The following is a 14,251-nucleotide window of genomic DNA, read 5'->3' as shown; positions in this document are numbered from 1 at the left end:
TGAGTGGATATCCCATACTCTGTTTTTTTTAAAGATGTATTTATTTATTTGAAAGTCAGAGTTACATAGAGAAGGAGAGGAAGAGAGAGAGAGAGAGAGAGAGAGAGAGAGAGGTCTTCCATACAGTGGTTCACTCCCACTGGCCGCAATGGACGGAGCTGCACTGATCCGAAGCCAGGAGCCAGGAGCCTTGAGCCTCCTCCAGCTCTCCCATGTGGGCGCAGGGGCCCAAGCACTTGGGCCATCTTCCACTGCTTTCCCAGGCCACAGCAGAGAGCTGGATTGGAAGTGGAGCAGCCGGGACTTGAACCGGCGCCCATATGGGATGCCGGCGCTGCAGGCGGAGTTTACCTGCTACACCACAGCCCAACCCCCATGCTCTGTTTCCCTGTTTGCCTGGTCCTGGATGCCGGGGCGTTTCCTCCTTGGGTCACTGCGGCTAAAGCGAACACGGGTGCGGATAACCGAGTTCCCGCTCTCAGTTCTGTGGGCGCATAACCGGGAGTGGAGTCGCTGTGACTCATCTGTCGCGTGTAAACCTTTGTCCGCAGCAGGGAAAGCATCTTGCTGTTCCACTGGCAGAGCGCCGGTCTTGGTGCTTCCTGTGCCCTTATAGTGGCTTCCCTCTGGGCTCGATGGTGGACCCCGTCTCATGGACTCAGTGGCCACCGCGACATCTTCTCTGGAAAAGCCTCCACCGTGGACCTGGGGCGTTCGGTTTTCTGATCCCACACACAGTCCCACTCTCCCCGTCCACGCCCACGGCCGTCTCCTCACTCTGGATGGTGTCCTTCGACACTTCAGCAAGTGTGATGTTTTGCATATGAAAAAAAATGGCTGATCCGACAAAGATCTGCCAGCCGACAATTTTGCTCTATTAGTGGGGTCACTCATTTAACCAAGTGTGTGGGAAGGAGGGCCTGGCGGGGGCAGAGCGGGTTAAGCCACCGCTCGGGACGCCCACATCCCACAGCAGGTGCCGGTTTGAGCCCCAGCTGCTCTGCGTTTGATCCAAGTTCCTGCTAGTGATGCTGAGAAGGCAGTGGATGATGGGCTAGGTGCTTGGGTTCCTGTCACTCATGTGGGACACCTGGATGGAGTTCTTCGCTCTGGCCCTGACCTGACCCAGCTCCAGTTACTGTGAGCATTTGGGGAGTGGATCCGCAGAGAAACTATCTTTTTAATCTCTTTCTTTTTCAATATTTATTTATTCATTTGGAAGAGTAACAGAGAGGGAGAAACAGTAAGAGAGAGAGGTCTTCCATCCGATGGTTCACTTCCCAGATGGCCACAATGGCCAGGGCTGAGCCAGGCTGAAGCCAGGAGCCAGGAGCCCCCTCCAGGTCTCCCACATGGGTGGCAGGGGCTCAGGCACTTGGGCCATCTTCCGCTGTTTTCCCAGGCACATTAACAGGGAGCTGGGTCAGAAGTGGGGCATCTGGGACATGGACTGGAGCCCATAAGGGACGCTGGCACTGCAGGCGGTGGCTTTACTCGCTACGCCACCATGCCGGCCCCATCTCTGTTAATGTGTGTGTGTGTGGGCGTGCGTGCACTGCTCTGCCTTTCAAGTAAATGAAAATAAATAAACATTAAAGAAAAAAGGACGGCCTTGTGCTGGGGCAGGCACGGTTTGTGTTTAGAAGACAGGGCAGGCACCAGGCATCGCCCCTGCAAAGTGCTGACCACCTGGTTGCCACAACGCTCCCCACAAAAGAGACCACCATTGTCACTCAGCCCACGCGGCTGCAAGGCAGGTGACCCTTTCCAACCTGAGTCTGAGTCGATGCTCCAGGGTCTTGGCAGGAAAGCCGTACGCATTTCTCACCAGTAGTCAACACCCCGCCCTCACCCCCATGGCAGACCAGTCGGCGCTCTGAGACCATGAGGGGGAGCTGTCGTGGGCTGTCGTGGGCTGTCGTGAGCTGTCGTGGGCTGTCGTGGGCTGTTGTGAGCTGTCGTGAGCTGTCGTGGGCTGTTGCGACCTCCCCGGCCCTGTTAGACCCTGGGAACGTCCAGGTTCTGCTCCATGGTGGCAGCCCTCACAGTGCACCAGGGTTCTGGTCTTGGTGTTTCCTGTGAGCCCTGCTTTTTGGGCAGGATTGAACCAATCATAGAAACCCTTTTTGGGGCCGGCATTGTTGGGCAGCAGGTTAATACCCTGGCCTGAATTTCTGGCATCCCATGTGGGCGCCGGTTCGAGACCCAGCTGCTCCACTTCCAACCCAGCTCTCTGCTTTGGCCTGGGAAAGCAGTAGAAGATGGCTCAAGTCCTTGGGCCCCTGCACCCACCCAGGAAGAAGCTCCTGGCTTTGGATCAGCTCTGGCCGTTGCGGCCAATTGGGGAGTGAATCATTGGATGGAAGACCTCTCTCTCTCTCTCTCTCTCTCTCTCTCTCTCTATGTAACTCTGACTTGCAAATAAATAAATAAATCTTTTTTAAAAAAAGAAACCATTTTTATCGAGTGCCTGTTTCATGTCCTATAGATGTTCTGTTTTTTTCATCTGCATTTTGAAAATAAAAACAGGGGTCGGCATTGTGGTGCAGCGGGTGAAGCCGCCTGTGACACCAGCCTCCTGTGTTGGAGTCCTGCTTTCAGACCTGGCTGCCCTGCTGCCACCAACGCCCCTCCCTGCTAACGCCCTGGGAGACTCAGAGGGAGCTCCCGGCTCCTGGCTTCGGTCTGGACCGGCCCTGGCTGTTGTGGACATTAGGGGAGGGAACCAGGGCACGGAAGACTTGCTCTCAGTCGCTCTGCCTTTCAAGTAACTAAATCATTTTTAAAAGGGCATCACTGACATCGTCGAGGGTCCCTACTCGTATTTTTGAAAGCTTTCCTCTTAAAGCCTTTGCCGATGTCTGTTAACACCAACAAGGTTTGCTTGTAGGAGCGTTCAGTTCCGGGACCATTGCCACGGAGACCCCCCCCCCCCCGGCCCCACGGACGCGTGCTGGCCTCGGCGAGGGAAGGCCCGGAAGAAACGGGAGTTGCAGAAATGCTGACACAAGCACATGGGGGGACGCGGTGGCTAAACGGTTACTAGGAATTTTTGCAGCTTATATTTTTTTTCTAGCAACACATCTGTTCCTTAAGGCAAGGTCACCAGACTGTCAGCCAAATCGCTCCTTCTTTGAACCTGGGCTCCCCTCGAGATTCAAGCTCCCTGAGGGCAGCTTTGTCCCCAGGGCCCCCAGACCCTCACTCTGGGAGGGAGGGGCCCAGCAGCTGAAGCCCAAAGCCCAGGCACCAGCCCGGACTCTCGCTCCTCCCTGGCTACCTGCGCCCACGCTGTCGCTTTCCTTGTCTCCAGGTATCACCCTCTGCTTCTGCTGCTCCGCCCATCTCCTCCTGGCGATAGCACAGGACTCGCCTGGGGGCCATCTCTCAGCTGCAAACCAGCTGGCCAGACGCCCCCTACCGTACTAGGGAGCTCTCACCCGGGGCTGGGTGCGAAGAGCAGAGGCAGCTCTAGTACAGTTTGGGTGAGGTCTGTCCCCCAAGGGCTCCCATGTTGGAAACTTGGTCCTCTGCTTCATCAGGGTGGGAGGGAGGCGGTGGACCCTTTAAGAGGAGGGTCTGGGAGGTGATTATGTCACGAGGGGCACTGCTGAGTGGGACCCTTGCTGTGAGTCCTCACAAAAAAGCAAGCCTGGCTCCTCCCTCTCTCTGGCTCCCTGTCTCGCTGCAGGATGATGAGGACGTGGGCCCTGCTGCCACCATGGTGGCATCTGCCACGTGGCCACAGGTCCTCCCAGAGCCAAGCGGGGGCCACCCCAACACTGCGAGTGAAATAAACCTCTTTTCTTCATAAAGTGTGGCTGTGTTCCAGCGACGCAAAGCAGGCGGACACAGCCCCTGTGCCCCAGAGCCCACGAAAGAGGCCCACCTCGTCCTGCCCTCAGCCTCGCGCCCTGCCCGCCTGCTGCTTCCCTCGGAAACCATGGTGAGGGCTCTCGTGCCCGGGTTTCCCTTCCCCCACCCTGCCCCCCACCCACCCACCCTGGAGCTTCCCCACGTGCTCCCGCCCCGCCCTGGCCCTGGCCGGCTGTGTGCGCCCTGGCCTTGGGCTCCGCGTACAGCACACTGTCTTTCCTGGGTGACGTCTGCGGGTTTCTCGGCCCTGCCAGAGCTGAATGCTGATAAAGCCGCATCTTAAAACATCCCGGGCTCTGCGGCGAGCCCCAGCAGACCTGCCTCAGACACCAACCGGCTTCTCCGCTGGCCCCGAGAGCCATTTCTAAAATGAAAACGGATTGAATTGCTCTCCTACAAAGTAGAATAACACCCACGAGGGTCACCGTGGCCCCCCAAGGCTCTGTGAGCCCCAGCCCGGGCCCCTTCTGCTCAGTGTTCTGGGCACACTGGCTTCCTTTCAGGCTGTCGCCTGCCTCAGGGCCTTGGTACGTGCGGCTCCCTCCAGTCTCAGGCCAATGTCATCTCTTAGGGGCCATTGGTAAAATGCCCAGCCACATTCTGTGCCATTTCTTGGTTTTATTTCTTTTGTGGCACTTGTCACCTTCTACGATTATTCGCTTGTTTATTATCTGACTCCTCACCATGCACATTCCCTCGGAGTAGAACACGGGCCCCTTGAGGACAGGGGCTACACACCCTGCTGGGCCCCTGCAGCCCGGCACAGTGCCAGGCACGCACCATCGACTAAATGCACGAGAGGTGTCTGTCTTACCTGCCTTTCCCGCTGCAGCGGGGGAGGAGTAGAGGGCCGATGACAGCAGGGTTGTCCCCTGCAGTGCCCTGCAGCCGCTCAGGGACAGCCGGTTCACCCGAGGCGTGCGGGCTCCTGGCCCCAGACCAGGCGACTGCAGTGTCCAGGCTGGGGAGAGGCCAGCGGGCAGCGCCTCTGTCCCGGGGAGGGGGGGTCTTGCTGCCCGGCACAGTTGCCCTGCAAGGGTGCCTTGTCCTCTCCGGGACTGCAGGCGGCTGCATCTCCGCGCTGAGCCCAGGCTGTGCTTCCACTTGGCGCGCAGGACGCCACGCAGCTCTTGCGGTGCAGCGGTGTCTGGGGCGGCTGCCAGCACTTTGATCTTCAGTTCATCTCCAGCCGGGAGCTTGCTCCTGCTGGTGCCTCCTGAAGCTTAAGGCAAGGAATGATGGCCTTGAGCACAGGGGCCTCTCGCCTCGCCATGCGAGGTCCCCTGTGCCGGGCCACAGCCAGCCAGGCCAGCCACGCCCCAGCGTCCCCACTTCTTCTCCCTCCTCCAGGCAGCCCCCAGACAAAGCCTGGGACTTCTTTCCTGAGGCCCGCAGAGGCCGCGGAGCGCCGGTGGTCTGCCCTTGAACCCAGAGCAGCAACAGACGGCTTCAGACTGTGTCTGAGCGGCCACTTGGAGGAGACACTCCCAGCCGTGTCCGAGCACAGGGGGCTCAGCGCCTGGCCCTGGGGCCCTGGCCACCTGCTGTCACCACGTCCCTCTGACAAGCCCCTTCTAAGGGCCGGTGCTTGCAAGGCTTCGGTCTGCTGGGGTGCGCCTCTCTGCATCAGAGGCACTTTGGTCACGTCAGCGTCGTGGATCTTCTGGGGGGGGGGCACCACGTGACCCGTGAGCCTGGGACACCTGGGTATCCACGTGTCACATCATTTACAAAAATTGACTAAACATGATCAAAAGCCTCAAAGAAGGAGAATATGCAGGCTACGTCATCTTCCTGATATCAGACCGGGCAAAGCCTTCTCAGATGTGACACCGAGAGCACAGCAATGGGAGAAAATCATTTGGGTGGGCTTTGCGGCAGAGCTGGCCGCCTGGGACCCCCTCTGAACCCCGCACTGGAGCGCCCTTTCGAGTCCCGGATACCCTGCTTCTGATCAATCCCTGCTGATGCGCCTGGGGGGCAGTGGAGGATGGCCCAAGGACCTGGGCTCCTGCCCCCCATGTAGGAGACCCGGATGGAGCTCCTGGCTCCCGGCTTTGGCCTGGCTCAGCCCTGGCTGTTGAGGGCATCTGGGGAGTGAACCAGAAGATGAAAGATCTCTCTCCTCTCTCTCCATCTGTCCCTCTCCCTCTCTCTGTCACTCTTTCAAGTAGATAAAAGTAAATAAAAATAAGCATTTTTAAAGAAGTAGCGAATTTGAACATCAGAAGAAATAAAAACATTTATGTGTTGAAAGACACCATCAAAGAAAGAAAAGGCAGGCTTGGGCATTGGTGCAGCATCTTAAAAATGCTACTTGGGGCCAGCGCTTCGGCTCACTAGGCTAATCCTCCACCTAGCGGCGCCGGCACACCGGGTTCTAGTCCCGGTCGGGGTGCCAGATTCTGTCCCGGTTGCCCCTCTTCCAGGCCAGCTCTCTGCTGTGGCCAGGGAGTGCAGTGGAGGATGGCCCAAGTGCTTGGGCCCTGCACCCCATGGGAGACCAGGAGGAAGCACCTGGCTCCTGCCATCGGATCAGTGAGGTGCGCCGGCCACAGCGCGCCAGCCGCGGTGGCCATTGGAGGGTGAACCAACGGCAAAAGGAAGACCTTTCTCTCTGTCTCTCTCTCACTGTCCACTCTGCCTGTCCAAAAAAAAAATGCTACTTGGGGGGCCGGCACTATAGTGTCACGGGTAAAGCTGCTTCGTGAGGTGCCAGCATCCCATATGGGCACCAGTTCATGTCCCTGCTGCTCCACTTCTGATCCAGCTCTCTGCCATGGCCTGGGAAAGCAGCAGAAGATGGTCCAAGTCCTTGGGCCCCTGCACCTGCATGAAGGATCCAGAGGAAGTTCCTGGCTCTTGGCTTTGGATTGGCCCAGCTCTGGCCATCTGGGGAGTGAACCATCGGATGGAAGACCAATCTTTCCTCTCTCTCTTTCTCTCTCTCTCTCTCTCGTTCTTGCTCTCTCTCTGACTTTGCCTTTCAAATAAATTTAAAACATCTTTTTAAAAATTTATTTTATTTAGTTGCAAGGAGAGAGAGAGAGAGAGAGAGAGAGAGAGAGAGAGAGAGATCTTCCACCTCTGAGTTCATTCCCCAAATGGCTGCAACAACTAGGGTTGGGCCAGGCTGAAGCCAGGAGCCAGGAGCTCCATCCGAGTCTATGTGGGTAGCAGGGGCCCAGGCACTTGGGCCGTCTTCTGCTGCTTTCCCCAGGAGCTGGATCAGAAGTGGAGCAGCTGGGACCTGAACCGGCACTCTGATGAGGGACGCTGGTATTGCAAGCCAGGGTTCTTAATGCCCTGTGCCGCAACGCCGGCCCCAGAAGGATCGTTCTCACTAGAAACCTCAGGATACGAAGGTCCCCTTGTCACTTAAAGCAGCAGTGTGTGGCCTCTCGATCTGTGGCCAGCGTCACTACTCCCGCACTTGGGGGCTGTTTTTGAGTACAATAAAGGTCATGTGTGCACAGCGCTGATACCCCGAGAGCTGACTGAGCCAAAAGGGCTGCCTAGCGTCCCAGGCAGGTGGCACCTCCCATGTGGACGCGCCGGACACCGGGGGTGGCCATTCACGTCCCCAGCAGGACGGAGTGGGCTGCTGTGAGATTTCATCGCGCTACTCAGACTGGCATGCAATTGCAAACTTGAGAATGACTTATTTCTGGAGTTTTCTATTTCATATTTTCACATGTAATGATGGGTAATGGGGCAGGACTACTGGGTGAGGCTACTTCAGAGAGATCGTGAAAAATGGTATTAAAAATGCGTTTATTTTGCTGTACATTTTTTGAAATCCATGCATATGACAAACAGGCCCAAAAGGTCACATATTGCATGATTCATTTGTGGGAAATATCCGGAATAGACAAATACATCAAGACAGACTGGATTAGTGATTGCCTTGGGCTGGGAGGGTGGTGGAGAAATGGCTGTTGAGTGCTAATAGCCACGGACTTTCTTATTAGAGGCAGGAAAATGCTCTAAAGCTGATAATGATGATGGTGGCACAACTCTGTGGATATGCAGAAAGCCACTGAAGTGTGTATATATAATAAATAAATAAATATATTCATATATAAATATATGTATTTATATATTTAAAGATTTGTTTGAAAGGCAGAGCTACAGTGAGAGAGGGAGAGACATACAGATCCTCCATTATCTATTTTTTTGCCATGGCCAGGACTGAGTCAGGCCGAAGCCAGGAGCCCAGAGCTCCATCCGGGTCTCCCACATGGGTGGCAGGGGCCCAAGCACTTGGGCCATCTCCTGCTGCTTTCCCAGGTGCATTAGCAAGGAGCTGGGTCAGTAGTGGAGTGGCCGGGACTCGAACCAGTGCTCTGATATGGGAGCTGGCGTCCCAGGTGGTCCAGGCTTAACTCCCCACGCCCCAGCGCTGGCCCCTTCCTGAGCAGCTCTTCCCTTGCTCAGTGCAGCGGGAGTGAACCAGCAGACGGAGAATCTCTCCGTGTCTCTCTGCTTTTCTCCTTCCTCCCTCCCTCCCTCCCTCCCTCCCTCCCTCCCTCCCTCCCTCCCTTCCTTCCTTCCTTCCTTCCTTCCTTCCTTCCTTTTTTAAGATTTGTCATTTAGTTGAAAGGCAGAGTTACAGAGCAAGGAGGAGAGACAAAGAGGTTTTCCACCTGCTGGTTTGCTTCCCCAAAGAGCTGCAACACCCAGAGCTGGGCCAGGCTGAAGCCAGGAGCCAGGAGCTTCTTCCGGGTCTCCCACATGGGTGCAGGGCCCAAGCACTTGGGCCATCTTCCACGGCTTTCCCAGGCCATAGCAGAGCTGGATCGGAAGTGGAGCAGCCAGGACATGAGCCGTCACCAAGTGGGACGCCAGTGCTGCAGGTGGAGGCTTAGCCCACTGCGCCACAGCGCTCACCCAGCGGCTCGCCCTTGTGCGGGCCACGTGAGGACATCTGGGAAGCTCCCCTCGGTCCATCCGGGTCCCTGGATCCTGCCTACTGCGTCCTGAGCCTCCCCCGGCCCCGGCTCTCACAGCCATGTTTCAGGGGTTACGGAGCCCGGGAAGAGCTCAGCAGAGTCTGCCTCCCCCCAGACTGGTTTTCGGACCCCTGCCTCGGCCCCTCCTGCTCACCTCCAGCTGTGGCAATGCGGGGGGGGGGGGGGGGGGGCGGGCGGGTGCCCGGCTCCTCAGCTCCCTCCCCCAGGCTCCACTCAACATGACTCACAGCCCCTCTGGGCTGCCGACCTTGCCTGACATCCTGTGTGGTCACCACGCCCGCCCCTTGGTCCTGCTGGCCATCGCCAAGGTTCCTCTGCCGGTTCCTGACCTCCCACTTCTAGAGGACCCGTCATGAATGGACAACCACCATGACGTAAGCAGCCGCTGCGCCTTCCGGCTCCGTCGGAACGACCCCTCCTGATGCAGCAGAGGCGACCATGCCTTCTCCTGTCCCCGTGGAGAAAGGGACGGAGCTAGGACCTCCTGGGCAGGCCGGAGGCAAGGAGATGCTGCCTTTTCAACCCTGGCGCCCAGGGGTCGCTGCCGGTGCTGAGGGGCCAGGAGCAAGGTGGGCACCAGGCCAGGGCACGGCGCAGGCCGCACTGCAGGACTGAAGTCACCATTCTGAGTGTTGCGAGGGGACGCGGACGCTGACGCTGTCGTCCGTTTAGACACTCATGGGCCACCCCACAGACAGGGCCTAACTCCGTTCCCTTTCTTAAAGCCACCATTTACTAAGCGCAGCCTCCTCCCGTTCTGCTCATTGCACAGATGCGGAAACTGAGTCCCAAGGTCCAGAGGGTGGAAAGGCAGAAGCAGAGATCCGAAGCTGTCTGGTGGGGTCCCGGGTGTGGCAAGAGCAGGAACCGCGGCCTCTGAATCACCGAAAATGCGACGGACCAGGCAGCTCCTTCTGCAGACGCGGGACGGCGAGGCCTGCGCAGGCCGCGGAATCGGGCCCAGGGCCGGGTCAGGGCCTGGGGAGGAACCCCCGGGTCTGCTCCACTCCCTCGGCCGCTTCCGGGGAAGCCTTCCCCGGCCCCGCCTGCCGGGCCCCAGCGGCCGCGGACTGGGGGCGTGGCCTCGCCTGCCCCTGCGCCTCCTCCGCGCGCCCCCGCCCCACTGCGCGAGCGCGCCCCCGGCCCCACCCCCGGGTTGGGGAGGGCGGGGAAACGCGGGGCGCCCGGCCTCCGGGCGCCTACGAGCGGCCGTGCGCGCAGGGCGCATGACGCGTGCACCTGCTGGGCCGCGGCCCCGCTAAAAAGACAGCGCGGGAAGCCCCCCGGGGAGGGCCCGAGTCCGCCAGAGCCCGGGCCGCAGCGCCGCGGCCTTCCGGGAGGACGCGATGAAGTAAGCAGCCGCCCTGCGGGTACCGCGGCGGGCCTGGGGCCCGGCCCTAGCCTGGCTCGCCCGCCGCCCGCTTCCGCAGAATAAATAGCCCCTCCGCCCTTGCGGAGCCGGGGGACGCCGGTGCGGCCTGGGGTCTCGCCGGTGCCAGGGACCCGGGCCCCTTCCAGGGTTGCCCGCCGGGCCCACGCGCCAATCTGCGCAGGCTTCCTCCAGTGAGCGTGAGAACCGCGCGCACGCCTGCCACCGGCGTGGCCCGGCCTCGCGGCGACCCCGTGAGCAGTGCCCGGGGCTCCGTCCTGGGCTGGAATTCGCCGGCAACGGGAATTCTGCAGACACCGCGGCCGCCGTCGGGGCCACCCAGTCCGCGGCCCACGCGAGGGGCAGGGAGCGCTGGTTCTGAGTTCTTTGCGGCGGTGCGTGGCTGGTGGAGCTTCAGGGCTTAGGAGGCCACTCTTTTCCCTCGGGAGCACCCGAGTTGGACAAGGCCGCGTTTGCCTGTTCCGTGTGACGGTTGGTTTCAGAGTTGTGCAACAGGCGAAGGCGCCCCTCTTAAAGGGCGAGCAAGAGGAACCCCAGAGGGACCTTGGTGCTCAGTGGCCGAGTGGCCTCTGACTCTTGATGGAATTTGAACGGGGCGAAATGTGGTTCCACTGGGCCTGGGTCGTGGGGTGCAGGAGTCTACCTTCCGGGTTCTTGGTCCTCAGATGGGAGCCAGGTTGGAGAGCGCCTACCCCAGGTTCCCCCACCACGACGTTGGTTCTCCCCATTCTGCAACCAGAGGCAAAGAGCCAGAGCACTTGGGGGGGGGGGGCGTAGAATACGAGTTTTGCCCTTTTCCTCCTCCTTCCTGGGCCAGGTGGTGCCCCACCCCACCCCCACCCCGTGGCTGACCTGGGACACTTTCTCAGCCCAGCATCCTTCAGGACTGGGGTTTACCCAATGTCTATGAGCTCTGTGCTTGGCCTGTTTTTTCTGCTGTGGGATGATTGATGGGTTCAGCGCTGGTCCCCAGAGGCGCCCCCATTCCTGGGGGTGGTGGCTCCGTGACGGCAGTGGGCATTTCCCGAGCGCTTCTTGCTTGCTAAGCAGTGTGCTAAGTGCCTTTGCTGGAATGACCTCTCGTGCTTGTCACGCACTGGCTTTGCCCTTCCGTGGTTGAGATACAGGAGGTAAAATTACATCCAAGGTCTCACATACACCAAAGATTTTAATTCAGAGCTCTCTCACTTAACCAGCTCTCCAGAAACTAACTCCAAAGGGCCTGCCAAGTTTCCTTTTTTAAATAAAGATTTGTTGATTTATTTATTTGATTGAGAAGAGGAGAGAGAGAGAGAGAGAGAGATCTTTCATCTGCTGGTTCACTGCCCAAATGGCCACAACAGCCAGGTCTGGGCCAGGCCAAAGCCAGGAGCCAGGAACAACATCCTGGACTCCTGCGTGAGTGGCAGGGCCTCAAGTCCTTGAGCCGCCATCTGCTGCCTTCCCAAGTGCATTAGCAGGAAGCTGGATCAGAAGCGGGGTATCCAGGACAGGGCTCTGATACGGGCTCAGGCATCACAAGCAGCAACTAAACCCACTGTGCCACAGCGCGGGCCCCAGCCTTCCGAGTTTTGCCAAGGCAGCTGAGCCGAGAACAGGATAACTTCATGGTGTTAGAAGGAGGGGCTGGCGCCGTGGCGCACTAGGTTAATCCTCTGCCTGCGGCGCTGGCATCCCATATGGGTGCCGGTTCTAGTCCTGGTTGCTCCTTTTCCAGTCCAGCTCTCTGCTGTGGCCTGGGAAAGCAGTGGAGGATGGCCCAAGTGCTTGGGCTCCTGCACCCACATGGGAAACCTGGAGGAAGCTCCTGGCTCCTGGCTTCGGATCGGCGCAGCCCCGGCCGTTGCAGCCATTTGGGGAGTGAACCAATGGAAGGAAGACCTTTATCTCTGTCCCTATCACTGTTTGTAACTCTACCTGTCAAATAAATAAATAAAATCTTTACCAAAAAAAAAAAAAAAAGGAGGGAGCGTGAGTCACTGTTCGGCAGTGGTCACAGGAGGCTGAGGCAGTGTGGGCAGCAGCTGGTGTTCAGGGCTACTTGCCTGGGGGTGCGGAGCTGCCTGCTGGCCAGGAGCGCTCCCGTGGGAGAGGGCTCCCGTCTGGTCTGAACCCAGGCTCTGCTCCTCTAGAGGAGCAGAACCATTGCCTGCGTGAACACAGGGCTTTCCGTAAATAAGACTTTTCATGTTGGTAGTGTCATTGTAAGTGGCAAGCACCTGCTGATGTGTGCTGTGTCACGGAGCTGGAAGTCACCATTAGTGATTGATTCCACTGGGTTGGTATTCAAACACAGGTGCACACAGGTGACAGTGGCCCTGTACCAGTGCGATTTGTTTCTTCATTCAGCAAATATTTATGGAGTCTGTGCTGTGTTCTGGGTGCTGGAAACACTGCAGTGAGCAAAACAAGTGACAGTCCCTGTCCTGGTCAGCACGGAACGTTCCTGGGGGGAGGGGTGGCAGGCGATAAGCAGATACTTGGCCCGGTCATCAGGTGCTAGGAGGTGGCAAGTACTGCAGAGGGGAACAAAGCAGGGGGCCCTGAGGTGGAGGTGAGGGGCACAGTTTTACCCAGGGCTCGGCGACAGCCTCACCGACCAAAGGACTGAAGTGAGGGAGAGAGTGAGCCATGTGGACATCTGCAGGACAAAATAGGCCAGGCACCAGGCAAAGAGAACAGCAGGTACAAAGGGCCTGGGGCAGAGGGAAGGCAGCCGAGCTTAGAGAGGGCAGGACAGCTGATCGGAAAGGAAAGGGTGGGGAGCCAGAGTGAGTGGGCCCTGCAGAAACCTGAGCAGGAAAGACAGGAAGATCCCACTGATCACTGTGCTGAGGCTCAGCCACAGGACCAGGGGTAAGAGCAGGGGGCCGGTTAGGAGTTCCTGAAGCCATGCAGATACAGGACGGCAGGAGGCGGTGAGCAGTGGCTGTGGTCTGGATGCATAAGGTGGAGATTGTAGGGTTTTCAGACACATCGCAGGACCCCAAGGTTTCATTTTCTGTTTTAAGACACAGTATTTGAAAGGCAGAGGGAGAGAGGGAGAGAACGAGCACGCAGCTCCATCTGCTGGTTCACTCCCCAAATGGCTGTAACTGCTGGGGCTGGGCCAGGCTGAAGCCAGGAGCCTGGAACTCCATCCAGGTCTCCGTGTGTGGCAGGAGCACAAGCACTTGGGCCATCTCCTGCAGCTTTCCCAGGCACATTAGCAGGGAGCTGGATAGAAGTGGAGCAGCTGGGACTCGCACTGGCAGTATATGGGACGCCAGCCTTGCAGGCAGCGGCTTAACCTGTTGCACCACAACACCAGCTCCACCCCAGGGTTTCTGGCCTGAACGCCGGGAAGCATAATGTTGTCACTTACTGGGAATGCGGGAAGCTTCACTTAAAGCAGGTCAGGAGAGAAATCGGTTCAGTATTGAACCTGTTTGGTTTGGTAGACATCCAACTAAAGTCATCGGTGAGCAGCTGATGTGGACTTAAAGTCCACCCTGGACGTGAGGGCTTGTGCATGCAGGCAGATGTGTGCTGGTGCTCCCTTAACAACCGGCCCTGCACGAGGTGGCGGTTGGTGAGGCCCTGGCTGAGCCGGGGCCCCAGCTGTGCTGCAGATTCCCTTGTAGAAGAATGTCAAGGCTGCCGTTACAGAGTAGCTTTCCCTAGTCCCTACTGTAGCTGCCAGCAGTAGCAACATACAGTTCAAGGGTCAGGAGGTGATGTGCTTCAACAAGTTGTTACTTTCGTGTTAAATGTGATCTTTGTAATTACAAAATTGCAAGTAGACATCTTAAATGATGTCTAGCAATAACAACTGGCTTGAAAAATTCTGTTTTTATAAAATATTTATTTGAAAAGCAGAGTTATACACACAGAGAAAGAGAGAGAGAGAGAGACAGAGAGAGAGAGAGAGAGAGAGAGAGAGAGATTGAGATCTTCCATCTACTGGTTCACTCCCCAGCTGACTGCAACAACCAAGGCAGGCCCAGACAGAAGCTAGGAACCTGGATCTCCA

General features: G+C 58.0%; 1 protein-coding gene across 1 annotated transcript in view; it reads left to right on the top strand.

Annotated features, from left to right (window-relative positions):
- Positions 1–10,007: 10,007 nt before the first annotated feature.
- The window catches only part of H6PD (hexose-6-phosphate dehydrogenase/glucose 1-dehydrogenase), a 34,120-nt gene continuing 29,876 nt past the window's right edge, over positions 10,008–14,251 (top strand). The window contains exon 1 of the mRNA XM_008265963.4: positions 10,008–10,200. Coding sequence (XP_008264185.2) covers positions 10,196–10,200 — 5 coding nt within the window. The 5' untranslated portion in view covers positions 10,008–10,195. The remainder of the gene's footprint in view (positions 10,201–14,251) is intronic.

Source organism: Oryctolagus cuniculus, chromosome 7 (assembly GCF_964237555.1).
Source record: "Oryctolagus cuniculus chromosome 7, mOryCun1.1, whole genome shotgun sequence".
In the NCBI taxonomy this organism is placed as follows: Eukaryota; Metazoa; Chordata; class Mammalia; order Lagomorpha; family Leporidae; genus Oryctolagus; species Oryctolagus cuniculus.
This window is presented reverse-complemented; position numbering and strand designations above follow the sequence as displayed.